The sequence below is a fragment of the Martes martes genome, assembly GCF_963455335.1.
Source record: "Martes martes genome assembly, chromosome: 7".
Classification (NCBI taxonomy): domain Eukaryota; kingdom Metazoa; phylum Chordata; class Mammalia; order Carnivora; family Mustelidae; genus Martes; species Martes martes.
In genome coordinates, this window is record NC_137894.1 from 44,644,653 (window position 1) to 44,667,201 (window position 22,549).

At 37.8% G+C, this 22,549-nt stretch overlaps 1 protein-coding gene across 4 annotated transcripts in view; it reads right to left on the minus strand.

The window, feature by feature from the left end:
* CSNK1G1 (casein kinase 1 gamma 1) overlaps positions 1–22,549 on the minus strand; it is a 109,226-nt gene that overhangs the window by 65,276 nt on the left and 21,401 nt on the right. For all 4 annotated transcript variants that reach the window (XM_080807834.1, XM_080807833.1, XM_080807832.1 and 1 more), the window contains exons 2-3: positions 18,827–18,867; positions 13,066–13,135 (exon numbers count right to left, since the gene is read on the minus strand). In XM_080807834.1, coding sequence (XP_080663960.1) covers positions 13,066–13,135; positions 18,827–18,867 — 111 coding nt within the window. The remainder of the gene's footprint in view (positions 1–13,065; positions 13,136–18,826; positions 18,868–22,549) is intronic.

Here is a 22,549-nt window from a genome sequence, read left to right on the forward strand (position 1 = left end):
TGGCAGGCAGAGGCAGAGGGAGAAGCAGGCTCCCTGCTGAGCAAGGAGCCTGATGTGGGACTCGATCCCAGGACGCTGGGATCATGACCCGAGCTGAAGGCAGCTGCTCAACCAACTGAGCGTCCCAACATCAGAGAAATGTTAATGAAAAAATATATAAATAAAAAAGACTAAGGAAATATATATAGTAATAGTAGCTGTGAACAGAGAGACTCAGCATAGCAGTGACCAAAACTTTTATCTTTTCTTTATATATTTTTTATTTAAAAAAATTTTTTAAAGATTTTATTTATTTATTTATTTGAGAGAGCACACACACACATGCAGAAGGAATGGATGGGGAGACAGAAGAAGGAGGGGAAAGAATCTCAAGCAGACTCTGTGTTGAGTGCAGAGCCTGACTTGGGACTTGATCTCACAACCCTGAGATCATGACCTGAGCCAAGACCGAGAGTCAGATGCTTAATCAACTGAGTCACCCAGGCCTACCTCTTTTAAATATTTTTCTAAATATTTAAAATGATAGGAGTTTTCTCCAGAACTTACAAAATGATTTTTTAAGTGAAAAACTTTATTTTCCTTTGGGCAAGCTGTGCATAGATAATTGCAAATTCATCCTCTAAAGTTACTTTCTTTTTTAGGTGGCAGAGTTAAGAGATCTAGGCTGTCTTTTCTGAACTGTACCTGTTGAAAGTGGAGCCAAGCAAAAAGTTGACAAGATATGACCACTGGTTCAATGTGATTATGTCCAAATAATTCTCCAGCTGCTGATGGGCCAACTATGTCTGCAGACTTGCAATGTTATAGCCACTGTACCAATGAGAACTACACATAATTCCTACCTTCCATGGGCTTCAATTCCAAAACTCTTACCATGGAGTTCTTAGATACTCTGTTTGTAGGCAGTAATGAATATAAATGTCTCTAACTACATACCAAATATTTGCAGAAATAATTTGGGGGACTTCATTCTAATATCTTCAATTACTCATTCATATCTCTATTCTGCTTCCTTAACACAGTTAACAATTATTGGCACAAGCAAATAAAGAAGAGGCTGAGTTTGGAGAGAAGCTCCAACTTAAGTGGGTGATTGTACTGCCAGCCAAAAACTGTCCAGAGAGCTTTTATACTGAGATTTCATAAATTTAACAGACATTTGCTGAGTCTCTCCTTTAGATCAAGTGATATGCAAGTGATAGTATAATAAACCAAAAAGTATTTCTTGCTCTTAAAAAGCTCACAACCCAGCAGCATATTACACTGTGAAAAATCCACAGAGTGGGAGAGAGATGCCTCTAAGTCCCCTCATTACAGTGCCTCAAGGTGGCCTAGAATTCTTTGAGGTTATTTCTATATTCTGCAAACTGAATGGAATGATAAAAAGGAGTAAGAAGTTTTGGTCACTGCTGTGCCAGAACACAGATCAGCAAACTATGCCCATAAGTTACATATAACCTGGCCTGGATACTTTTGTATGATTAGAGAACAAAGTAAGGTTTCTACAACTGAAAATATATTTCAAACAATTTAAAGACTGATATTTTGCGATACACAAAAACTACATAAAATTCTAATTTCAGGGGCACCTGGGTGGTTCAGTCAGTTAAGCATCTGCCTTTGGCTCAGGTCATGATCTCAGGGTCCTGGGATCAAGCCCCACAACAGCCTTCCTGCTAAGAGGAGAGTCTGTTTTCCTCTCCCCCTCCTCCTGCTTGTGCTTCTTCTCTCAAAATTTTCTAATTTCAGTGTCCATGAATAGAGCTTTACTGGAATACGGTACATTTGTTTGCTTATCATTTATGGCTGCTTCTGTGCTACGGGAAAAGAGATGAATAGTTAACAGGAGAGACTGACAGCCCACGAAGCCTCAAGTATTTACCATCTGTTTCTTTTTACTACCTGGCTTCATAAGAAATCTCATTTTCCAAACTGGGGGCAGGATGGAGCCCAATTATAGGTAGCCTTCCTTTTTTATGGGCATTGATAGTCACTAACAGTCCGACAGATCCTTAATAAACCTGCCTTGTGATGTTTCACTAGTTCAGCACTAGTAATACCACTTCCTTTGCAAATTCATAAATGCACCCAGTTATGATAAGGACCAAACATTAACTGAACCAGTTGGCCTGGTTCTTGTGTAATAGCTTCAGTTTGGTTTTACAGAACAAAAACAGTTATGGTAATGTGATCTTTTTTTTCCTGGGGTTCTTTTTACAGGTATTTCGAGACCGCTGTGGCCAAGTGTCCCCTCCAAACTGGCATGAAAGGCTGCAGAGTTGTGCAAGTAGAAGTGTTTGTTCTCACGAAGGAGGCTTAAGTGAGGGTAACTGTATTTCAATATGACCATAGTCAGCTCCTCTGAGAGAAACAAACACTACCCTCAAGATCACAGATGTGATGGGTTCACCGTAGCTGGAATTCTCCTCTACTGAATCAGAAAAGCAGAGAAATATGAAGTTGCAACTGCTGGAGAATCCAGCAAAAATTCTCCGAAGATGAAACTGTTATATCTCTCTTCATTCTGAGATTTTTAAGGCTATGAGAAATGTTAATAGGATATTTCCATTTCTACAGGCAAGTCAGATCTTCAGCTTCGAAGTAAAACAATAATCACCGTGTATTTATATAGCACACTTCCCTTAAGAATACAAGGCCTTTATATACATCACCTCATTCAACCCCAGCAGGTCTTCAAACTGTGAGAAATAGGGTTTCCTGTTGTATGCATAAGGAAACTGAGGCACAGGAGGGGTACATGGTTAGCATGGAGTGAAAAAAACGGTGGGAAGGGGCACAGTCAGTCGGGCGTCTGACTCAGGTCGTGAGCTCATGGGTCGTGGGATGGAGCCCACCGACAGGCTCTGCACTCAATGAGGAGTCTGCTCGAGTTTCTCTCTCCCTGTCCCTCTGCCACTCTGTCCTCCCCCACTCCAACCATGCAAGTGCTCTCTCACTCTCTCAAGTAAATAAATTTTTCTAAAAAACACACACAAAAAAACAAAAACAAAAAAGATGGAGGGAAAAATTAGGCTAAACTTTACTCCTCGTTGCAATTCTTAGTTGTTTCCACTTATTCGCATTGCCTACTCAAAGTGTAATTTCAGAGCTGTCCATTTATACTCGTTAAGATCAGTTTTCCCTGTATTTAGTGGTATGTGTCTCCCCCCTCCACAATACCCCTGGAAGAGAGACTTCTGAAAAACATACATGACAAGAAAGGTCCAGATTTCACTTCTTTTTATCACTATCAAAGTTCACTATTTTGTCCTTTCTTCTCTTATGAAAACTTTCTACCCAACGGGAAACCGAAAAGTTTCTTTTAAATTCCTTAAGTGCTGTATTGAGGTATGTTACTTGTTCACAGCTACACTTGTTACATGATTCACTTCTATTTTAAGTAAAATTCCCATTTTTGCAGTATCTCCTCAGCTGTTCTTACTTTAAATTTTCCTGTGTTTGCTCAGCGGGTTTATAATATACTCCTAAGGAAGTTCACAACATTATAGGAAGGTTTTGTTAATCTCACACTTTCCGATGATTTTCTTCAGATCTATGCTTTATTCCTTCGTTGAAGGAGAACCACATTCCTGTTAACTTAATAGTTGCCTAGATTCAAAGCTCTTTTGCTGGTACCAACCAGCACCTCCTATCTTGTTTGATGACATATGAAGGCATTCCCTCCTAGAAATTTCAAAATTGCAAAGTCTGATCAGCTCTGTGAACACTGTCTTTATTCCCAGCATAAAGGTTTCAGTGAGTAAAGTGGATTGCACAGGACTAGCTCTGGGCTTCTCAGCTGTATACAAGGCATATGCATTCAACATAAATGATTACTTTGGAAAGAAATATCTCAAAACCTAGCTGCACAACAAATATCTCAAAATCTAGTTGCCGAAAGCCATAAAGGTTTTGCAGGTAACAAAGGCAGCCTTCTAAGGCACAAAGTTTGAGGGTACCATGTGAAACAGGAAAAACTACTTTTTCACTGGGGGGATGTTCTGGGCGTTTGTATTTTTTTTTTTTTAAGATTTTATTTATTTATTTGACAGACAGAGATCACAAGCAGGCAGAGAGGCAGGCAAGGGGTGGGGGAAGCAGGCTCCCCACTGAGCAGAGAGCCCAATGCGGGGCTTGATCCCAGGACCCTGAGATCATGACCTGAGCCGAAGGCAGAGGCTTTAACCCACTGAGCCACCCAGGCACCCCTGGGCCTTTGCTTTAATTAAACACTTCTAGGACTATCATCTACCACTCTATTAAAATTAGGTAAGGGATAATGGGTGGAAGGCCCCGGGCATCTGCTGGGGAAATGTGTATGTATACACACAAGAAAATTATCTATATTAAAAACATTCCTAGGGGCGCCTGGGTGGCTCAATAGGTTAAACGGCTGCCTTGGGCTCAGGTCATGATCCCAGGGTCCTGGAATCCAGCCCCGAGTCAGGCTCCCTGCTCAGCAGAGAGCCTGCTTCTTCCTCTCCCTCTGCCTGCTGCTCTGACTCCTTGTGCTCTCTGTCAAATAAACAAATGAAATCTTTTTTAAAAAATTAAAATTAAAAAACATCCCTAGCTCAGGTTTGCCTATTGTGTGACCCTAGGTAAGTAAGTTAATAAACTCCCCTGTGCTCAAAAATAAGAAAAATGAAATAACCATATGAAGTATATGAAGTATACTTAAGTTTACTTACTTTCTCTGCCCAATAAGACATTGCTGGGTTTTATTACATTGTGAAATTTCAGTATCTTGTTGTCTTTTTATTTTTTAAAAGATTTTATTTATTTATTTGACAGAGATCACAAGTAGGCAGAGGCAGGCAGAGAGAGAGGAAGGGAAGCAGGCTCCCCGCTGAGCAGAGAGCCCCATGTGGGGCTCGATACCAGGACCCTGAAATGATGACCTGAGCCGAAGGCAGAGGCTTTAACCCACTGAGCCACCCAGGTGCCCCTCTTGTTGTCTTTTTAAATATGAGGATTAGCATCTCCTTTACAAGACATCCAAAATAGAATGGTCATTAGCAGATTAGAATAGCAGCTGAATAGTCGATATGGCAGGTGAGGCTTAGATCAACTATGACATGACATTTATGCCCAGAGTCCCTGAGAATTTTACCCAGGCAAGTTGCTGGTTAGAAGTGGAATTAAGTGTTTAACCAGAGCAAGAGGAATTCCTCCACCACCTTTAGGATCTCTCAATACAATTAAGAAGGCCCCAGAAGCAAAAAATCATTGTAGTGTCGGTCTATATTACAGTGAGGCCTTTCCAAATGCCAAGTGAACCGGCAAGAATTTACCATAACCTACTCTAGTACTTTTACTAAAAAGGCCAAAGTTATTACTCAAAACCACTGTTCCCAAGTAACTGTTAACTCTGAGAACAGTTAGGAGAAGGCAACTTTATACTTCCTTCTGGCTAAGTCAGAGGCCTCCACCGTATTTTATCTACTTACATTCTCATTTCTTTATCTAGAGTCCCATTTTCTTGCCCTTTGCCTATTCCTCCCTCCCCCAACCTCTTTCATTTATTCTTGCCCTTGCTTATGTATATTTCCTCTCCCTCCCTTCCTCTCCTGTCACTTCAGCTGCAATGCTTGGTTCTGGTTCTCATCTTTTATTTATTTACCAAACATACACTAGGCCTTTACCATGTGGCCAGTCCATACGTAGCTATGAACCTTCAGGCTCATACTGTCCCCTCTCTCACGTTTAGGCATTCTAATTAGGCCTCTGGTTTTGGCCATCTCTGCCTCAAACCTGTCATCCACCAAGTCCTATTCCTTTGTGTTAGGATACCAGCAAAAGTGGGAGGTGTACTGGATAAAGGATTATTGGGCTGGGGAATTTTAAAATTGATGATATATATACTCTCCTAAGTAAAAGGACCCTGAGAGCACAGGGAACAATCCCTTAAAGAGGAAATGAGTTTTGGACTTACCCATAGTGACTGTAACACAATTAACACAACACTGATGAATAACAAAAAAATGAAAAGAAAGTAAGATAGATGGTTACTTTCACCTGCTGACTGCAAAGCTTACAGCTTTTAATTACCATGATTAAATCCTGCTCTTCTCTCTTTGATGCTGGCCCACTCTACTAAACAAATGCTAAAGCAACTAGGAGGGCAAGCAAGTTCCAGGGAATCCAGAGTAGATCTTTAAACCCTCACTCCTACTCTTATATATTCCAAACATTCCATAGAAACTACATATGAAAAGAAAAGCACAACTGTGCTCAATGCCAAACACCTTTGTGCTTTGAAAAATCAGAACACAGTGATTTAAGAAGGAATGAAACAAAAATTAGACAAAACTGAAGAAAGCATTTTCCAACAGTGAGGAAAATAGTACTTTTTCATAGTCCTTACATATAGTTGCAGCTTCACATTTAAAAAATACTGTTTTTCTTTCTAATAACTTTGGAAATTCTCCAGTAACCTCAGATGCAATGAGTTCAACAACAATGCGCAAAGAAAAATCTACCCCACCCACAGCGATCCAATTATGTGAAAACACTAGACTAAATTACCATTTTGATTCACTTGGTCATTGGGAGTCCAATTTATAATGTAATTAACTTAAAAAAATAATTTTATGTCTTCCGAAGCTGAGGAAGATACCAAGCATAATATACCTGCACCAGGATATTTCTCGTAGAGTAACATGTGGTTTTTAAAAAATTTTGTATTCAATCTTAGAGTTCAAATAGTTCTTTAAAAAGTCATGTATTCTAACTTTCTATCCCATGCACAAATCTCCCTCACAACATCCAGAATGCAGAACCCTTCAACTGCTGCCTGAATACTGTCCCCCTAAAAGACAGGAAATCCTACTGTGTAAGACAGCTTATTCCAGTTCATAATTTGTTTTTCTTCCTACAAGAAGGTGTTTGGAAAGAAAGGAAGCAAGATATTGTGGCACTTTATTATCACTTGTTGAACTTATGCCTGAAACTGTGAACACATGGCTCAGGATAAATGGGGACATAAACAGGTTGCTTGGCAATATAAGAGGAAGGAGGGAGACCATAAATCCACTGCTGTAGTCTTTTAAGAAACTAGCTGTTATAATAGTAATAATAATAATAGTAATAATAATGATACATGATTAGGGCAAAAAAAATACAAAAATACTAAAGGATTAATGTAAACACTTAAAAGTGGCATCACTTCCCATTTCTAAGCATACTCTTCAAAGGTAATCATTATTAAACTTTTTGTATATCCAATCAGATATTTTCTATGCTCTTGTGGACATACCTGTATTATATACGTATTTCTTACACTATATAAATATGACAATATACTGTTTTGCAAACCTTTTCACTTAAAAAACATATTGGGGCGTCTTTCCATATCAATATATAGGATTCTACCTTCTTTTTATTATTTATTTATTTGAGATTTTATTTATTTATTTGGCAGAGAGAGCACAAGCACGCAGAGCTGCAGGCAGAGGGAGAGAGAGAAGCGGGCTCCCCGCCGAGGAAGGAGTCTGATGCGGGACTTGATCCCAGAACCCTGGGATCATGACCTGAGCCGAAGGCAGACACTTAACTGACTGACCCACCTAGGTGTCCCTATCTATTTATTTTTAAAAGATTTTATTTATTTACTTGAGAGAGAGAGAGAGAACACAAGCTGGGAGAGAGGCAGAGGGAGACGGAGAAACAGACTCCCCGCTAAGCAGGGATCCTGATGTGGGGCTCCATCCCAAGACCCTGGCATCATGACCTGAGCCAAAGGCAGATAGATGCTCAAATGACTGAGCCACCCAGTTGCCCCTCTACATTATTTTTAATACCTAATTCCCCAGTATAAATATATCATCATTTATTTATCCAGATCTATGCTGATGACATTTAAATTATTTTCATTCTGTTCTAATTGTTATACAAAGCCAGAATATATTCTTCTTATAGTTTTTTTCAGTAATTTTTGTTTTAAGTCATTTGGAATCAACCTAACCTACCACTTACTAGCTCTTTAAACCCTTGAAAATCAGGACGCCTGGGTGGCTCAGTCGGTTAAGCAGCTGCCTTCGGCTCAGGTCGTGATCCCGGCATCCTGGGATCAAGTCCCACATCGGGCTCCTTGCTCCGCAGGGAGCCTGCTTCTCTCTCTACCACTCTGTCTGCCTGTGCTTTCGCTCTCTCTCTCTCTCTCTGACAAATAAATAAATAAAATCTTTTAAAAAAATAAATAAACCCTTGAAAATCATGATCATATGGGGGTAAATGGAAGAACAAATACGAGTTTTGAGTTACAATACTGGGATATCAGAAATCAATAGGGGAAATGATTTCCTCAAATAAAAACAATCTAAATATCTGACAGACCATTAAAATTGGTGCCTACACTATAGCCTATGAGGCTGATGGGCTATTATACAATGATCAGAAACATGAAGACTGCAGCATCATGACAAATGCTATAATGCTAAGTGAGAGAAGACGTAGTCACATGGAACTAAGATTAACTATGAAATATGCCTGCATATGAAAAGAAGAGATACTCAAATGAAATGTAGCTCAGTTAGGGTGATAAGAGCATGGTTCTTCCACCACTTCCTTTCAAAATATCCTTTAATATTTTATAATTTAGTTTCTGTGGTGAATGAAAAAAGAAAAATTGAGAGCTATAACAGAGATCAGAATCATCATTCTCAGTTTCAGGGCCCTCAATGCCCTCTTTACTTTCTTCCCTGATTATTTTGGAGATATCAACTGTCATAGTAATAATCAGGTCTTGAAATTTCTTCATGGCAAAGCTACAATCAGCAAACAAAGTGTGAAGTATGACTGTCCACAAGAGACAGAATGGAATGGAATGGAAGGTGTCAGAGATTAGACAAGGAAAAGAATGGACAATCAGGAAGAGTTCCAACTTAAACCACGTTCACAATCATCCAGTGCTATCATTCTATCTTCCCATAGATAGGGAACTGATATGAATTTCCACATCATACGGTCAGGGCAATATAGGGGCCAAAAACCTAAGGTAATGATTAAGACCTGCATACTTAAGGAAGAAATGGTCATACTCTCAAGTCAACACAAAAGTTCCTATTTCGGGAATTTAAAGTCTCACACCCTGGTCAGAATTCTTTAAATTCATAAGCACTCATTCCTCTCAAAAAACTTCATCCTTTTTTTTAAAGATTTATTTATTTGAGAGACAGAGTGAGTGAGCACTGGTAGGGTGGGGTGAGAAGCAGAGGGAGAAGGAGAGAGAAACCCAAGCAGTCTCCGTGCTGAGCACAGAGCCAAACACGGGGTTTGATCCCAGGACCTCAAGAATCATGACCTGAGCTGAAACCAAGAGTGGGACACTTAACCAACTGCGCCACCCAGGCACCGTGCATCCATTTTATAAGCACTTATTAATTCCTTGAATAAATCTAAGTCACACTGGGCTTTTTTAAGTATTCTTTGTCGTGATACCCAAATATTTTACAAATCACTGGCCTGTGATGAATAATGACAGACAAAAGCTAGTGAGTAAAAACGATTACATTATTTTGGCCACTGTCTGCAATATGAAAGGTTGTTTATTTACAATGCCACATCACCTTGGTTCTGAAGAGAGTGGCATATGAGAGTGGCATATAAGCTGTTTAAATATTAACTACTGATGAGTCACATTTGCAGCTGGAACTCACTCTAGAAAAATAGGGAGAGAAATGTTCGCTTGTAAGGACTGGATGTTCATGCTCACATTTATAATAAGACATGGTGAAAACTTGTCTACTTTCTTGTCAAATGATTTACTTTCAAAATAAATTTCCTTTTTTGGCCATCCCCAGGAAATATTTTTATTAATAACTTGGCAAAAATCTAAAAAGGCATGCTTATCAAATCTTCCTAACTTTTTTTCTTTCACCAAAATACTTCCTAACTGCCTATCATGTGAATGAACTATGTTGGGCCTTGAGATAAACTTGAGAAACAAGGAAGCAGAAGATACAAGCCTTGTTCTCCAGAACTTATGGTCTCATTGCAGGGCCGGGGGGTGGAATATGTAATCACAGTTAAAGAACGTTCAATACAGGATCACCAGAAACAGAATCAGGATTGAAAAAATCCCAGTATGGCCTTTAAGATGTTTAGGTGCTCAAAATCAATTACATAACCACAAAATGCAGAAAGTCTGGGTTGATGGCAACTTACACGAAAAAGATGTAAAGGTTTCAGCTGAGTAAAACACCGTAAAAGCATAAAAGTCAACCGGTGCAATGGTTGTTAAGATAGCTAATCTAAATTAAGAGCAATATTGTGTCCAGACCAAGGAAGATAATAATGCCACTATCTCCATACTCAAGAGTTAGTGGTGCTGTTTTATGAGGCTCATTCATAACAAAACTAGGAGAGGGAGGGAGGGAGAGAGGGAAGGAAAGAAAGTGAGTGAGAGAGTATACATTCATGCTAGACAGTGGTGATAGTGAAGCATCTATAAAACATATATACGGAAAGACTGAAGGAACTAAAGACATTTGGCTTGAAAGAGGACTTGGGGTGAGTGGTGAAGGGGGCAGTATATACCAGCTATGATGCCTCTGAGCTGGTACAAGAAGAGCTGAACTGTGCTGCATGGAAATAAAGGCAAATTTTGGCCTCATATGAAGCACTTCTAATGGCCTGGGCTTTCCAACACTGAACTATCTAGAAGAAGGGTAAACTCTACAGTTAGTAGTAATCAAGCAGAGATGGATGATTATTTGTTCAGAAAACCCTAGGAGAAATTCTTACACTTGGTAGAAATTGTAACAGATTCTTAGAAAAAAGCTTCTGGCTACCTTGTTAGCTGCAGGCAAGAATATTAAAAAGATGATATTCACCACAGCTACTTTTAAGAGCAGTTAATCTCAAAAAGCAGAAAAGGAGTCAGGAATTAGGACTGAACTTCATGTAAGACCTAGAAGGCTTTGCGACTTTGAGATGATTGCCGTAAGTATTGGGAGGGAGACCAATGATGGCCAATAACTGGCCTGACCACTCAAACAGCGCTCTTGCTATCTCCACTAGTCTCAGAGGTTGCTTGCTGCCTTAAGTGAAAGGCAATTTTTTTGAAGTCCCCTTTCCTCCAATCCTCTCCCTATTTAATCCTTTCCAGTGCATGAACAATGTCAAAACTTAAGAATCTGCAATATTCTCCTGTATTCAGAAAGAGCACAGATGCTATTCCTACATAACAGGTTCATGAAATTTTTCACTACATATTGAAAAGGGAAGATTGGCCTGTTGGATGGGTCTACTGAGAAGGGCTTACAGAGGAAATCCTGCAGACTGGCCTGGTCACCTTCCACAGGCCCCCTCAAACTTCTAAGGTGGGCTGGATCTAGCATGTTTTTACTTGAGCCTTAGATTTGTGAAACATGTATAAACATATTTAATTAAAAAATGAGCTGTGATAATTGTCACCCTGAAATTTATAAAAACAGGAACAACACAACATTCAACTTTAAAAGTTTAGTTCTGGGAAAATAAGACTCAAGTTACACAAATGCTCTGTGAACTCAGGTTCAATCTTAAATCTTATCTTAAATCCTATACCTGGAACATTCCATATTTAAGGATATAATCAATAAACAAACATATGCTGAGAGGCTATTGTGATCAAGAACCCATCAGGTTCAATGAAAGACAGATGCCTATCTTGGTCCTACTAGGTCATGACTATGGCTGATTACTGCCACATCCAGGATATAAGACCACTTGAATAACATTGTATGGTTCTTAAAGAATTCTACATAATCTAGGAAGTGAAATTCAAATTCCTTCAATAGTACTTCCAATAGTGGTACTTGAAATAAAAACATGTTTCAATCACATAAAACTGTCAGACTGAAGAAAGCATACAGTAAAGGAATGTTGACAATGTCAAACGATGAGGGGTGCCTGGGTGGCTCAGTGGGTTAAGCCTCTGCCTTCGGCTCAGGTCATGATCTCCAGGTCCTGGGATTGAGCCCTGCATCAGGCTCTCTGCTTAGCAGAGAGCCTGCTTCCCCACCTCTCTCTCTCTGACTGCCTCTCTACCTACTTGTAATCTCTGTCAAATAAATAAGTAAAATCTTTTAAAAGAGAAGTTACTTAAATAAATAAATAAACTTAAAAAAAATGAACAAACTTTAGGTGTAGTTACTGGAAACAAATGGAAGCAAATGTCAAACAACGAAACTAGAGCTGAACAATTTTGTCTCTTGCAAGAGGTATCCTATAGATATAACCTCTTAAGGGTTGGTAACATTTGCATAGTCAAGATATTTTTCTGGAAGCCAGTAAGATATTTCAGAAATTAGAGCTTTTAGGTAAAAAACAGGTATTATTTTAAAAAATTATAAATCTAATTAAAAAATCTAGGGGTGCCTGGGTGGCTCAGTGGGTTAAAGCCTCTGCCTTTGGCTTGGGTCGTGATCCCAGGGTCCTGGGATCGAGCCCCGCATCGGGCTCTCTGCTCAGCAAGGAGCCTGCTTCCCTTCCTCTCTCTCTGCCTGCCTCTCTGTTTACTTGTAATCTCTGTCAAATAAATAAATAAAATCTTAAAAAAAAAAATCTTCAAAGGTCAAAGGTTAATACAATAGCGTAAGATAGGTCTTCCAAATTAAGAGAACAATGGATAAAATGACAGTGTTATGGTATTTCGAATGTGTATTTTAGTAGTAATTTAGTAGTTATCTTTACAACAGATATATAGTCTCAGTATGATAAAATACTGCTTGCAAGTTACCAAACCCTCCTCCTTTCTTTTAGTATAAAGAAAAGAGAAGGAAACTACCAAAAATCAATATCTCATACAATGTGTATTTCAGGTGGGTGAAAGCATTGGAAGGCTGATTCGTGGGCATGCTCCTGGCACATCACAGATCCCCAATCACCTGTCCCTTCAAGGAGCCAGAGAATAAGTAGCTTTAGTTAACTATGTTTATTTACCTACTCAGCAAACAGGGGAGATACAGGGTCTGGTAAAAAAAAAAAAAAGGTCAACTAGACAAGAAAATCTGCAAACCTCTGGGCTTTCAGCTAAGCTATATGCTAACTAAGCACATGGAGAAAACAGACTTGACTTACCTGCACTGCCGAGCTGTTTATAAAACCTGTACTCTAAATGAAGCTGTGGAGCACGTGATTTTATTGGTTCCTGAAACCCAAGAAGAGAAATTGTGATCAGATGTAGACAAATAAAATTTTTCCATTCCTAGGTTTTCAAAGTAAACCAGGGCTAAGACCACTTAATATTTTAGAGATGATATCCATATATGATAGCATTTTCTTACCACAATTTCTCTTTGAAAGCACAGCTAGGGGAAGATGAAGCTGAAGTATATATAATCCCTTCACGGATATTTAAGTACAAATACTCTGTATGAGACATCATTCAAGGATAGCTCCCTCACCATGAAATATTCTCCTGAAATGTATTCTCCTAGGAAACCAGATGCCAAACCTTTTAATTAAAAGACCAGCATGTATTCCCTGCCTGTTTTATTATGAATTTTGGGTGATAAACAGTATTATTTTTTAGAAAAATGATACATGCTCAGAAAAAAATTTCAAATACACAAAAAGTAGAAAGAGACTAAAAGTAATCTGGGATCCTATCATTTTAAAGAAAAGCACCATTAACATTTTGGTGAATGTCCTTCTAAATATTTACACATATATTTAGATATAATACAGACTTGAAAATATATTTAAAATGAATGAGATACTATATTTTTCTTCTGTGTCTTTAAATTCAACAACATAATGATGACATCTTCCTATGGCAGTAAATAGCTTCATATATATATATATATATATATATATATATATATATTTTTTTTTTTTTTTTTTTTTTTTTTACATAGGCTCCATGCCCAAGGTAGGGCCTAAACTCATGACCTTGAGATCAAGAGTCATATGTCCTACCAACTGAGTAAAGCTTTATGTAAATTTTAATGGCTGTAGTATTTCCCTGTATGTGTGTGTTGTGTGTGTACACATATATGAAAACTTTTGGATGTTTTGACTGTTTTCAGTTTTCATTATTATGAATAATCCTGGAGGAACATTATATGCACATGTATTTTTACACTCAAGAAAATTAAAGATTGTAAATGTTATTAAAATATGTATCTTTAAAAAAGTAAAATAAAATGTGTACCCTTAATCAATATGATGTTCAAGTTTGCAAAAATAGTGTTTTTAAGACCCTGGGGATAAAACAGCCAAACTACCATTTTCTCTACATTGAACTTTAAGAACTAGTTGGTTAATTGTTCTGAACTGACAGTACACTGAGCAACTAGTTAACAAGAAAATCAAACATTACCCTGGAAAGTAGATCTACATACCCATTAGGATAGCTATTATCAAAACCATAGAAGATAAGTGTTCATGAGGAAGTGGAGAAATTGGACCCCTTATGCATTGCTGGTAGGGATGTGAAATGGTACAGCTATTATGGAAAACAATATGGAAGTTCCTCCAAAAATTAAACAAAGAATTACCATATGATCCAGCAATTCTACTTCTGCATACATACCTGAAAAAACTGAAAGCAGGGACTCAAACTGATATTTATATGCCCATGTTCATAGCAACATTATTTACAATAATCAAAAGGTGGAAGTGACCCAAGTATCTAGCAACACCCGAAGAAACAAAACGTGATTACATTTTGTTACACGCACGCACATGTACATGCACACACACAATATTATTCAGCCAGGAAAATGAAAGACATCTGGATACATACTACAACGTGGATGAACCCTGAAGACATTATGCTAAGCAAACTAAGCCAGACACAAAAGGTCAAATAGTACATGATTCACTAATATGAGGTACCTAGAGTAGTCAAATTTACAGAGACAGAAAGTTAAATGGTGGTGTACGTGCACACACACAAATTATTCAGCCATGAAAATGAAAGACATCTGGATACATACTACAACATGGATGAACCCTGAAGACATTATGCTAAGCAAACTAAGCCAGACACAAAAGGTCAAATAGTACATGATTCACTAATATGAGGTACCTAGAGTAGTCAAATTTATAGAGACAGAAAGTTAAAGGTGGTTGCCAGGGGCTATGAGGGAGGAGATGGACAGTCAGTGTTTAATACAGAATTTCAGCTGAGGAAGATGAAAAAGTTCTAGGAAAGGATGGTGGCAATGGTTGCACACCAGTGTGAATGTACTTAATGCCACAGAGCAACACACTTAAAAATGGGTTAAAATGGAAAATTCTAGATACAATTCTAACAGATACATGATTTTTAAATTTTCTCTCCCATTCCAAGGGTTGCCTTCTCACTGTATTCAGAGTCCTTTAATACAAAAAAAGTTAATTTTTACAAAGTCCAATCAATCTCCTTCCTTGCTTGTGCTTTTTGTGTCATCTAAAAAATCACCGCCAAATCCAATGTCATGAAGCTTTTCCCCTAAATTTTCTTCTAAGAGATTTATAGTTTTGGCTCTTATATTTAGATCTTTGATCCATTTTGAGTTACTTTTTTATGTCTGATGTAAGGTAAGGGTTCAGCTTCAATGCACGTGGATATCAGGTTTTCCTAACAACATTTGTGCAAAAAAACTGTCCTTTCTCCAGTGAATGGTTACTTGTCCTTTTTTAAAGACCAGCTCAAAAGAAGGAGATCCCATAGCTTCCCTTGATAATTCATCCTGATGTTAAATACATTTCATGATTTCAAAGGTCTTTGTATGTAGTTTAAATCTCCACAACTGAAACTTCTTTTCTGTCCCCGACAAAAATGAAATAGCTCCTCAATAACCAGTGAATACTATAACAACTATCTTCAAATAACAAAACTATTCAATCATTTCTTAGACTTTCTTTATTCAGGCAAAGTAATTTCAATTCCTTTAACCTTTCCTCACTGGTCCTATTTTTCAGTTCTTTGATCATCTCTGAAGGCTCTTCCTGAACCCACTTGTTTTCTACATTTTTCTTAAGATATAGAATCCATAAATCACAGAATTCAGAAATTTCCTTGAAGTTATCTAGTCTATCCCTTTGCTTCTGGGAAGGCTGAAATAGTTCATGTCCCTAATGAGCTCCATGAAAGAACTCATATCCTTCTTTGATTATAAAATCAGCAATCATCAGAGTTGAACTTCAAGCTTCTCAAGATTCTTGTAGTCAAAAGAAAAAGTACACAAGACTAATTACACTGTAAAGTCACTTCTTTATTCATTTATGTCTTCAAACAGAGAAGGATCACTGTTGAGAGTCTCCATTTGGCTTTAGATCTTCTACTGTAGCACCAGTGAAGCAGCCAGTGATGGAATTTGTCCTTCAGAAAAATCCCTAATAATTCACAAGGATCCAAACAGCAACAGGACAACAAATTAATATGGAACCAGAGATTGATCTTTCTGGAGGTTTTTTTCTGGAGAAAGTCTTTGGGATTCTGACAAACCACAAGGAGCAATGAATGAGAAAAAGCCTCTTCAAACACAATACTCTAAAACTTCACTGTGGACACCTTGATCGGAAATACTCAATCTGATGGGGGGTAACTAAGCTAGCAGATTAAAAAACACAAAAGCTCTTTAGAGTTACAAGGCTGAAAGTGGACATAGATGTCACATATATTCAGACATGAGGAGCTCTTTATCACAGATGAAAGGACTTATATCCTTTGGCCAGCCCCTTTAGCATACAGCTGAAGCCTGCTCAGACAATTAGAGCTTCAAGGTGCTCTTCTGGAAGCACTATAAAGAAAGTACATTATAAACACTCAGTCTACGTCTTGTGGAAGGTGGCAAGATTAGTAGCATGGAGAAAAATTTTTTTCTTTTTTAACAATTGTTAGAAAACTTCTGTTAAAAAGAACATGAGAAATCTCGGTGATGGGGTAAAGGAAGGGCTCATTATACTATTTTATGTTGTATATGATTTTTTAAAAAGGTTCCTAGAAATCTAAGAAACAAAAGGCCACAGTGAAGATCCAAACAAAGTAGAAAGAAAACAATACCAGCAGGGTTTCCTTATACTTCTGTGCCAGATGCTGATTACATTTCCACAGAGGGCTGGCTATTTGCCAGAATCACGGTTATTCTGGAACACACATGTCTGCCTGAAATCCTAAACCGACAGCAGACGGCTACCCTGTAGGACTATAATGCTTAAGGCAAATTTTGCTGTTACAATGAAAAGAGCTCAATTACTGCCCTCATATCTCCCATGGAGAACACAGCCCAACAGCAAGAGAGGAGGTCCATAGGCAAGATTGTTATCCTATAAAAAGCCTTTATTTAAGATTTATTTGAAAGAGAAATGAGCTCCTGAGACACACCATACTAGATGATATGAAGTCTATTTTTAGCTTTCACTCTTGCCCATACAAAGTAGAATAAAGTTTAATAAACTACAAGTGAAATGCAGTAATCCATCATGTGAACAATATGTAATAAGCTTATCTAATGAGGTTAACTAGTATGAACTTGGAAGAAGAAATCTAGATAGAAAAGACTGTCCCTAACAAAAAGCCTCTAGAGAAGTCTTGATAAATAAAGGGAAAATAAGAAAAATATATAGCATTGAGACAGTATTTTAAAGTGTTTCAGGAGCTGCTTCCTCCTGTTACTAGTCCAACTTACTGAAGCAGTAAAACAGAAAAATTAAAAACAAAAACAAAAACAAAAAAACAGATGAACTAGGGAACACTTCTACAGAACCAAATTTCTATAAATAAAAAATACGGTTACTCCTTTGATATTCAATCTGAGAAAATATTTGGCCTGCATTGTTACATGTATTACCTGTCTTCCTGCTCCCATTTCTCCAACAAGAGTTCCAAGTCAACAAACATAAGAAAACACTTGGTTCCCTAGCAGCTACCTGCTCTAAGCCCTGCTTCCTGTCCACGTCTTTGTAGAGAAACCAATCTGATAACTGTCTGATAATTGTCTTCAAAAGACAACTCTGAGTTTTCTATAAACTGACAAGCTCAATCCACACACAGAGCAGGTGTGGATGTGGTTAAGTGCAATTTGTTAGAAAAGAACAGCATTATCACAATTATCACACCATACTTCCTTCAATCATTAACTCCTCTGTCTTCCAACTAATAAAGCCCCAAACTGCCTGTAAATCCTGGGAAACTTACTAGGAAGACAAACATTTACACAGTATCATAGAAACTAGTCATCTGACATCTCATATGACTAGAAATGATTTTGTATTGACCTTAAATATAAGATAAAGAATTTTCTTCTAAAATTACCCTTCCTCAAAAATAACATATTTTTTAAAACAGGATGTTATCTTTAATGACCACTTTAGTTATTTATAAGATTAGTATTGACACAACCAAGTCAACTTTTTGTTTCAAATGTGAACACAAGATTTTCACATTTGACAGTTTTTAAGGCCATGATTTGATGATCAGATTTGGTTCTCTACTACTAAGTATATTAATAAATACCTTACATTTTAAAAATGAATTAGTCACAGTCAAGCAAAAGGAAATGAAAATTTCCAGTGGTTTTATCTTTTAAAATAGCACTGTGAAAGTTACAAAATTCACAGAAATTACAAATCTTCCAGTGTCTTTCTTCCAGCTATTTTTTAATAACTATTTTTTGATTCATTGCTGCTGAAACTATAGTTAGCAACATCTAACTACACAGCATTACACAGTATATAGTGATTCATCACTGTAACACTATATATGGTTAAAGGAAAGTGACTATGTGGGAACATATGCAAAGGAGAAAAAATTAATATTTTTGTGAATACTTACAACTATTCCCTATAAAAAAATATGGGAGGGTGAGCGCACCAAAACATAATTACCGCAAATATAAATTTTACTCACCAGTTTGATAGCTACATATTCATTGGTGTAGAGATTTTTACCTAGGGGAAAACAGAATGTATATGTTTTAGTGACATTATTTTGGGAAATGCAAAGCAAAATCTTAGCTTACAGGGTCATGAGAAAGGTCACATTCCCAATGCAACTCACATATATGAAACATGATTTATAAGTGAAAAGCTAAACAGAGATAATAAGACCCAGTAAGACAAAAATAGAAACCACTTGAGGATTTGGAAATTTAAGTTAGGCATGAGAACTTAAAAAAAAGAAAACAAATTTCTTTTCTCTCTCATATACACATTTTGTTATTTATTATTTCCCAACTATTAAACTATGAAGCAAACCAAGAAGTACCAGAATGTCAAAAACACACATTTTAACTTTTGGCACAATAAACACATACCCCTCAATTTTTTAAACTCACTAACAAATGGGGATTATATATTATTTGTCACGGTATTTAGTGTCATCTTGGCAAAAAGGACAGTGTGAAATAAAACCAATTACTTCCCATCATCCTTTTGGAAGACTCATCTCAGTAGATGATTCTCAAAGCTGCTGTGATTCTTCACCAGAACTCTAGCTCTTTATGAGCAGAAAACAGCTCTCCACCTGGACAACACTTAGACATCTTAAAGTTCTTCTTGCAATATTAATGACTTTTCCTCTCAACTTCTCCACCTGTATAAATGGAACCAATATTCTCCTAGACGTCTAAAGTGCCTGGAGGGAGGATGAGGATGAAAGCAGCAATTAACCACTTGGTAAGCCTGTGTTCCACGCTGGGTACTTAGCCACCCTCACCTACCCATCTCTACTGATTCTTGAAGGCTAATTTTAATTCCTCCTGAGTGTTTAGTTATGGCATTGGACTTCACATTTCTTCTTATAGATCTGTCCTATCTTAATCAGCTAGATTATAAATATCTTGAGGGTAGGAATTTAATCTGATGGTTCTCTCAATGTCCTATGGTGCTTAAGACCATGTTCTGCACATTTCAAAGACACCCAAAACCTTGACTAATGAAAAGTTACTGGCACATATAGTGTAACTACTATTTAAATAATACATAGAAGTAAATGTTATATTTATACACATACACGCACATATATGTACACAGTTGAATATATATGCACAGAAAAGGATATAGAAAGATGCACATTAAGGTATTAAAACGATTGTTTCTTAGTATTTTGATTTTTGTTTTTATTTTTATAATGAACAAAAAGCTGCTTGCAATATAAGTTCCTATTTTAACCAGGATTTAGACAACAGATGGCCCTTTGCAAATCATACCATTATATTTTTAATACTGCTATCAGGTTGCCAAGCACCTTTATGTGTCAAAGAGCACATTAATTTAGGAATAACTTTTGTCTGCAAATAACATAATAAAGAGGACTCAGAGATTGCCAGAGAAATACCTAAGAAACCATTTTAAGATGAACAACTTCTTTTTTTAGAAGCAAAAGTGGAAAACAGGTATTTTTTCTCTATATTTTAATTGCATTAAGCTTCTAAAAGCTAATTTGTGTTTCTGATTAATCCTCTCACCAAAAACATTTTTAAAAATGTATTTGATGCAATTGTGAAAAGGATACTAATAACTAGGAGCAGATAGTTGAAGTAGAAACAGCCAATAGAGGCAGATTAAAACTCGAACTTGGGCAGGCATCTCATATCTGTGTGGATTCTCTACATGTACAAAATTAAATTTTATTTTCTCCAAAAGCAGGGGTGGCACCTGGGTGGCTCAGTGGGTTAAGCCTTTGTCTTCGGCTCAGGTCATGATCCCAGGGTCCTGGGACTGAGCCTGTGTTGGGCTCTCTGCTCAGCAGGGAGTCTGCTTCTCCCTCTCCCTCTGCTCCTCCCCTGCTCACGCTTGCACTTGGTCTCTTTCTCTCAAAATCTATAAATAATCTTTAAAAAACAAAAACAAAAAAACTCCAACTTGGCCACAGACTTCTCCCACACCAGATACAATACTGCATAAAGATTTTTCAGGACAGCTCTTCCTGGCACAGTGTAAGCACTGCTATTATGACCCAAAACCAACTTTGGCACAAGGCTGACCCTAAAAATTTAGTATCACTTAGAGGAAAATGGTCAAGTTTAAAATTGTAAACATGGGGGCGCCTGGGTGGCTCAGTGGGTTAAAGCCTCTGCCTTCGGCTCAGGTCATGATCCCAGGGTCCTGGGATGAGTCCCGCATAGGGCTCTCTGCTCAGCGGGGAGCCTGCTTCCTCCTCTCTCTCTGCCTGTTTCTCTGCCTACTTGTGATCTCTGTCTGTCAAATAAATTAATAAAATCTTTAAAAAAAATTGTAAACATGTTTAGGAGTCTTTATGAATTGGACACCACCCTTTCCACCCCCTGCCCAGCCAGTTTTTTTAACAGTAAGAATTCCGATGGGGAGTAGAGGCACCAAAATTCACACCTTACACATTTAGAGTACAACATGCCCTTACTGTCAAAGAATTAACTTAACTTTTGAAGTACATGCTTAACCTAACAGATCTTCAATTCCACAGACACAACATTTAAGTGAAGTAAGGTGATGGTGTACATGTAAGAGTAATAAACCTAGATTCTGATCTGTGAACAAGAAAAGAGAGAAGGCAGTTTAGGATTTCTTGGGGAAGATAATCTTTTCTTTCTTGTCCCCATCTACTACCCCCATCCACACCCCCCGGCTAAAGTCTTAAAAAATGAGTTGGATTTTAATAGATGAAAAAGGGGAAAAGGCATCCCAAGGCAAAGAAACTGTATGAAAAAACAAAAAAGCAATGAAGTAGATGTAGTCTAACAATGAAAGGTGGTCTGGGAGTCGATGAACTATAAGTTGCATCATGAGCATCAGGATGGAGCAGGAATAGGGAAAGAGTGGTTAGGGTAACAAAAGAGACTAGAAAAGTAAGGCTCAGGCCACACAGGAAAAATCCTCAATGCCATCTTAAAGTTTAAAACAAAAAATTTTTGTAGGGTAGCGATATAATCAGATCTGTGATTATGAATAACCATTTGTGAGGAAGCATAAACGATGAACTAGAAAATAAGAGACCACAGGTGCATGGGCAATGCAGCTGGTTAAGCCTCCAACTCTTGGTTTCAGCTCAGGTGGTGGTATCAGTGTCGTGAGATCAAGCCCTGCATCAGGCTCCATGCTCAGTGTGGAGTCTGCTTAAGATTCTCTCTCCTGCTCCTTCTGCCCCTCCCCCTCAGTGCTTGCTCGCTCACTCTAAAATAAATAAATTTTTTTTAAGATTTTATTTATTTATTTGACAGAGAGGGAGAGCAAGAGAGGGAACACAAGCGGGGGAGTGGGAGAGGGAGAAGCAGGCTCCCCTCGGAGCAAGGAGCCCCATGCAGGACTCAATCCCAGACCCTGGGATCATGACCTGAGCCAAAGGCAGACACTTAATGACTGAGCAACCCAGGCACCCAAATAAACAAATCTTTTTTAAAAAGAAGGAAAGATAAATAAAATCTTTAAAAAAAAAAAAGGAAAGAAAAATAAGAGGCCAAAGGTAGGGGAAAGCATTTATACATTTAATACCCAGCCTATGCAGATATCAGACATCTAACACTCAGTTCTCACCGTGCAGAGACTGTATTCTAGGTCCTCATACAGGGCCTTACACAGGTGGCTCAATTATTAAATTAATCACATAATGTGACGAGTTATAAGAAAAATATGAACAACTCAATACAGGAGATTG